The sequence below is a fragment of the Cavenderia fasciculata genome, assembly GCF_000203815.1.
Source record: "Cavenderia fasciculata unplaced genomic scaffold Scf_Dfasci-G-p-12c09.r1-3, whole genome shotgun sequence".
In the NCBI taxonomy this organism is placed as follows: Eukaryota; Evosea; class Eumycetozoa; order Acytosteliales; family Cavenderiaceae; genus Cavenderia; species Cavenderia fasciculata.
The window spans coordinates 999745-1006417 of NW_004457736.1; the positions used below are offsets into that span (position 1 = coordinate 999745).

Below are 6673 nucleotides of genomic sequence, written 5' to 3' on the forward strand. Positions count from 1 at the left end.
ACCCATATATGAAAAACGTTGTGTTCCCACCGTCACTCACTCATCTCTATAAATAGTAAGCCTATCAGACTCCCTGGAAGCTACTCGTCAAACTAAAGATGGAATCCGATTAACAGTAAACATTCAACATTATTTTTTGATATGGAATTATTTAAATGAATAAAAGCGATAGTCTGTATCTATAATATTCTATATTTAAATAAATAAATAAATAAATAATAAATAAATAAATAAAAAAGGGGGATAGTAACAGATAGATGTGAATTCTCACAGATAGATAGATAACTAGAATTTTCTCTCTTTGAGAAAACTTATAAAATTTTTGACAACAAGATATTTCTATAATAGATTTTTAACAAAAAAAAAATCTTTGTTATATTAATATATAACAACGAATGATCATGGTCACTATATGCTCGTCACAAGATCCATCATTCAAAGTACCTTTACAGATATATATAGATATATAGATAAATAGAAAATGTATAATTATTCTAAATTATTTATAACAACAACCACCATTTCATTGGTTTTACTAGTTTCAAGTATAAATGCAACTACTAATAATCACAACCATGAAGATTACGATTCATCAAACACACCAATTTATGCCAATGTTGTAAGATATAATAATGGGTCACCAGGACAATGTATCACCGATCAACCATATATCTATACCTCTTATTTGACTGGAGCTTGTGTCGATGGTTGGAGATACTATTGCAAGGGCAATGGAGCACAAGTTGTATACCAAGCGTTTGAAAGTTTGGGGTGCACAGGTAATAGCTTCGAATACACCTACAACACTGGTAAATGCATAACCGATAAGAATTTCAACCGTGATGGTGGATCGATCTACAGCTGTGGCACAAACTACACCATCCCCGACAACACTGTCTCTGAAGTGGAATACAATGTGCCGTGTGGAGACGACGATGGTCAAGCCGTAACAGTCAACGCCATGGTCCTCGGTTCTTGTGTTCCAAACTACCAAGAGACAAACCAGTCTTTTATCTTCTCTGCTTGCACCGAGGATACACTGACCACCCAATCTTTCACATCATTTAATTGCAGTCAACAAGTTAAAGAAAATACAGCTCCATTGAAACCATTTTGTCTAAGTAGCAGCTCCCTTGTTTCAAAGTGCAATAATAATTAAATTAAAATTAAAATTAAAATTAAAAAATAACTTCCAATAAAATATCCAAGTACAACTCCACCAAGCTTGTCTCTTCACTTTGATCATCAACGTCTTCTACCTACCTCACACAAAAGTAGGTTCACATTATGACTAGTGACAGTTATCTTTTAAAGTTATCAAATGTATTACTATTACATATCATATCACAGATTGATGATAATGAAGATATAATATGTTTGTTGTTGACTTGTAAACAGATATACCGTAATAGTAGTGTTAGAAGATTGATTACATTCAAAGGTATAGGTCTTATAACTGAAAAGGGAGATATATCACAACAGTTTCAAGCAACGGCTACTCGTTTCAACCTCAACACATTTAAAGATATATTGGAGAATAGTATATCTGATCAACATGTCATCTTTGGGGAATTCAACAACAACAACAACGACAACTATCCTCAATGGATACAACAACGTATCAATATATACAGAGACTCTGACAAGAGTAACATTACAACTGCTTTAGTAACCAATTACCAAGCATCATCAACACTACAATTAGGATCACTCTTTAACAACATCGACATGTGGCCATCAATTGAGACACTATCCATCATCAACGGGACCAAACAACAAAGACAAGAGTACACTTTTTATTATAATCTTATTAGCCCAGTTGTTGATCTTGGATCTATTGAACGGTTACCTCGTCTCGAACGTCTTTCAGTTTATGGTGTAAAAGAGGTGAAGCTTGGTCAACACACAACACTCAAGTCACTGAAACTACATGTTGACCCCCGATGCACTCTCGCTGACTTGGGACTCACCAGATTTGTATCGTTGACCGATCTGAGCTTCAAGAATCAGTTTGTGTCGATTATAGAATCGGATCTATTGCCAATCAGTTTGACATCACTCACTCTCAGATTCAGCAGCAGCAACAAGACACCTCCACGAGATATATTCCATTCATTGGTGTCGCTCGTCAAACTCAAGATCATCTTTCAAAATACACTAAAGGAGGTGGAGGAGGAGCAAGAACAAGCATTCATCGATCTCGAACATATACCCAACCTCGAGTCATTCAAGTTCACCGACAACAACTTCCACCCATCATCCAGAAAATACAGTTTTGAGATTAGAGTCCCACCTTCCATCAAGACTCTTATAATCCTGTCAGATTGGGTCTGCATCCCATTACAGTGTGTCATGCCATTGTTAGAGACATTGCGTGTGTACGGAGACATATTGGTTGATGGAAGAGTCAGTCTATTATCATCACCATCTCTCAAGAAACTGGTTATTGATCAGTGCAAAGTGATCATACCAGCCAATTTCATCCCATCGACTGTTGAAAGTGTTAGAATATACAGTTATGAAAAAGATGTGGATATACTTGAACAAGTTGTATTCCCACCTTCACTCAGTCACCTAACCGTCACTGGATACTGTAAGAGTGTTAACCTCCCTCAGTCACTCGTTAAACTAAAGGTGGATGCCCATAAAACCTCGGTCTCACTTCCTCACTGTTTGAAAAAGCTATCGTATTGGGGAATTGACAAATCATTTGATTTGATGACGTTTCCATCCAACTATCCACCCAACCTTGAAACAATCGACCTTACACATATCCATCAGAACGAGTTTGTGATTGACAATATACCACCTAGCATCACCAATCTATTGATGCCATTGGCAAAAAGTAGTGATTGGTTGTATGGTGGCCCTACAATCTTTTCAATCACCTCTAGGTTAACCAAAACTGTTGTCTCACAACAACAACAACAATGGCTACCACCCAGTATCACACATCTAACTTGCAGAATATGGGAGTTTCCCTCAAATTATAATTCCCCAAAATTTGTGTTTAGATTAGATGAAGTGATCAACCATACCAATGTTAGAGATTTATCAATCATTATTACCAATTCAGCCAATCAAGCTCCAACCTATCAATTTTCAATTCAAAGATTGGACGCAGATAATAGAAATGTATTGGTTTTAGAGAAACAGACAGTTACAGGTGGAATCATCACTCAACGACGAATAATAAAAAACAATCAACAACAACAGCAGGATCAGCATACACAATATTATCCCATTTATTTATATTTGGATACCTACTCAAATTCTCCTTATGACTTGAAATGGAGTTTTACCAAAGCCAAATATAACAATAACAGTGAAGAATAAGAAGAGGAAGAAGAAGAAGTTGATAAGGATGACAGTGAATTAATTAATTAATAAATAAAACAAAATCACTATTCTTTATACCTTGAGAGACATAAAGTTATATAATATAATTATCAATTTTTTTTTTTTTAATAAAACCTGCATCTATCTTTTGTACATTCTATCCCCTTCTATACAGCCAAGGATAATTATTATGTCTCTATTAAAGTTATCAAATCTAATACTGATATATATCATATCATATATTGATGATAATGGAGATACAATATGTAACAGCTACTCGTTTCAAACTCAACACATTTAAAGATATATTGGAGAATAGTGTATCTGATCAACATGTCATCTTTGAACATCTCAACGGCACTATCCCGGCAACTATCCTCAATGGATACAACAACGTATCACTACAGAGAGAGCTGACAAGAGTAAAATTACAACTGCTTTGTTAACCAATAACCAACAACCAGCATGGGCATCAACACTACAATCACTCTGCGACGACATACCATCAATCGACACACTATTCATGAACGGCCAGAATGCCTTTAGTGATTATCCAATGGATGTAGTCGATCTTGGATCAATTGAACGCTTGCCTCATCTCGAACGTCTTTCAGTTTATGGTGTAAATCAGGTGAAACTTGGTCAACACACAACACTCAAGTCGATGAAACTACACGTAGGCACCTCATGCACTCGCTCTGACTTGGGACTCACCAGATTCGTATCGCTGACCGAGTTGAGCTTGAAGAATCATTTTGTGTCTAGTATTGGTCCAGATCAATTGCCAATCAGTCTGACATTACTCACTATCAGATTGAACAAGACACCTCCACGAGATTCATTCCGTTCATTAAAGTCGCTTGTCAAACTCAAGATCATCTTGCGAAGACAGGGAGATTCAGAAACAACAGCAATCATTGATCTCGAACATCTACCCAACCTCGAGACATTCAAGCTCACCGACTACTTGATGGGCAGAAAATGCGGCATTGAGATTCGTGTCCCTCCTTCCATCAAGATTGTAGCAATTCCGTCCAATGGTGTACAAATCCAATCACAGTGTGTCATGCCATTGTTAGAAACATTGGATGTTCACGGAGACGTATTGATTGATGGAGGGGTCAGTCTAAAGTCATCACCTTTTCTCAAGAAACTGGTTATTCACGGATGCGTCAATTCCATACCAGCCAATATCATGCCATCCACCGTTGAAAAGGTTACAGTATATTGTTATGCAAAAGGTGTGGATATATTTAAAAATGTTGTATTCCCACCGTCACTCACTCATTTAACCGTCTCTGGAGAATGTAAGAATGCCAAGCTCCCAGAGTCACTCGTTAAACTAAAGGTGGGTTTCAATCAAACTTGGCGAGCCACGCTTCCTCGCGGCTTGAAAAAACTCGCGTATTGTAGGATCGACGATTCATGTCATTTGATCAAGTTCCCATCCGACTATCCACCCAACCTTGAAACAATCGATCTAACGTATTTAACAGGCAACAAGTTAGTAATATACCACCTTGCATCACCAACCTATTGATGCCATTGGGAAAAAGTGGAAAGTTGTCGCCTGCTGGTCATTCAATCATATCAATCACCTCCAGGTTGAGCGACGCCGTCGTCTCCCAACAACAATGGCTACCACCCAATATCACACATCTACAATGCAGTCTATGGGAATTTACTTCAAAATCAGGTTCAGTATTTAGATTAGATGAAGTGATCAACCATACCAATGTTAGAGATTTTTCAATCTCCTTTACCACTACTCCAACCTATCAATTTTCAATTCAAAGATTGGACAAGGACAACAAAAATGTATTGGTATTGGAGAAACAGACAATGACAGGTGGAATCATCACTCAACGACTAAAATCAACAAACAATCAACAACAACAAGATGACCAGCAAAAGACACAATATCGTCCCATTTATTTACATTTTTGCCCTCTCTTATGATTTGAAATGGAGCTTTTGAAGACAAATATAACAATAACAGTGAGGATATAACCATTCTTGAAATGGAAAAAATAAATAAATAAATAAATAATAATTGAAAAATATTTTTGTTGGTCATGAGGGTTATAAATCGAAATGCATCTTCGTCGTGTAATACCATCAAAGATTGTCTGTTCTATTATCTCTTGCTAGTTTCTGAGGAAGAGTATACTAATGAGCGTCAAATGAGAGAGACTTGTTGAAGAATAACATTTGAACTTTTATTTTGAATTGAGGAAAGAAAAAAAAAACAGACAAAGTAAAAAAAAAAGACAAAGTACAGAAAAAAAGGGGAAAATCAGTAAATTGAGATCAACATTATATTTTCTATCTAATAACTTACAGCTGGGGGGGGGACTTTCATATTTATGCAGGAAGGCCCTGTTAAGGTTAACTAGGTCGTGTCTACCCTCCCAATATGCACGATATCGGCAGGTAAAGGACGATAAATCCATGGCCTGTAATCTGCGGTTTGGTGTAAGATTCCCAATAAGAGAATATTCTTTGCAGCGCTCGAGTCTCTGTTGAAGAAATGATCACAAACTGGACAATATAGCCATTGCCATTTAGTTTTAAATGGCATTTCTGTCGCATTTGGGTTCTTTGACTTCCAGAGATCTTTGATCTGACTATCACAAAGAGACTTACCAAAACCATAATCGTGGGTCGAAACAGAGTTGCTTGTAGACTTGTTCCCATCCTTTTGACTATTGCTTTGATCTTGGTCCTTACAACGATCATTAGTAGTTGATGACGATTTTGACCTCTTTTTCTTATTTTTGCTAGCATCCCTTTTTTGTTTTTCAAAATTAAACTTGATGATAGCGTTGATAAGTTGGTCCTTTTTGCTGTTGGTAGCACCACCCTTACTATCCTTGTGAGAACCTCTTTTGTTTTTCCCTTTGGTTGGCTCTTCTTGTTGATAGTATTTGATAGAGTTTAGATTGCAAAACTCTATCAACTCCTTGACAGTCTTTTTGCTTAAAGAGAAAAGGGATTCCAATAGCATAGTTGGAGAGGGTGAAGTATTTTCAAGTGATATGAATACTTTTAGAGTTTCATTCATATCATCTGCCAATTGAGACACTTTCAGAGTTGAATCATTCTCTTTGTCCGCCAATTGAGCCTTGGAGCATTGACAATTGTAATCAGTCAATTTGCAACCATCACATAACTTGGAATCCTTTCCTTGCCAACGAACACCATTGTCTGAAAACGTGGAGGATATGGGTGCACCAACAACATGGGTCTTTTCAAAAGATTCTGGCAACACATTTTTAACCTTTTGGTGTTTAGCTTTTTCTAGGAACTTGTTGTTGTTGGTAGAATGAATTTT

General features: G+C 36.8%; 4 protein-coding genes across 4 annotated transcripts in view; 3 read left to right on the forward strand and 1 right to left on the reverse strand.

Annotated features, from left to right (window-relative positions):
- Positions 1–481: 481 nt before the first annotated feature.
- On the forward strand, positions 482–1159 carry DFA_06306 (uncharacterized protein; the record flags this gene model as incomplete). The annotated part of the gene is made up of 1 exon (XM_004361954.1): positions 482–1159. The coding sequence occupies one exon, from the start codon at positions 482–484 to the stop codon at positions 1157–1159; it is 678 nt and encodes a 225-aa protein (XP_004362011.1).
- Positions 1160–1287: 128 nt separating this feature from the next.
- DFA_06307 (uncharacterized protein) lies at positions 1288–3336 on the forward strand (the record flags this gene model as incomplete). Its single annotated transcript, XM_004361955.1, has 1 exon — positions 1288–3336. The coding sequence occupies one exon, from the start codon at positions 1288–1290 to the stop codon at positions 3334–3336; it is 2049 nt and encodes a 682-aa protein (XP_004362012.1).
- A 254-nt stretch (positions 3337–3590) lies between these two features.
- Positions 3591–5298, forward strand: DFA_06308 (uncharacterized protein; the record flags this gene model as incomplete). Its single annotated transcript, XM_004361956.1, has 3 exons — positions 3591–3657; positions 3747–4646; positions 5036–5298. The coding sequence occupies 3 exons, from the start codon at positions 3591–3593 to the stop codon at positions 5296–5298; spliced, it is 1230 nt and encodes a 409-aa protein (XP_004362013.1).
- A 433-nt stretch (positions 5299–5731) lies between these two features.
- DFA_06309 (uncharacterized protein) overlaps positions 5732–6673 on the reverse strand; it is a gene marked incomplete at both ends in the record, with an annotated part of 1891 nt that continues 949 nt past the window's right edge. Inside the window, one exon of the mRNA XM_004361957.1 lies at positions 5732–6546. Within this exon, the coding sequence (XP_004362014.1) occupies positions 5732–6546 (815 nt within the window). The remainder of the gene's footprint in view (positions 6547–6673) is intronic.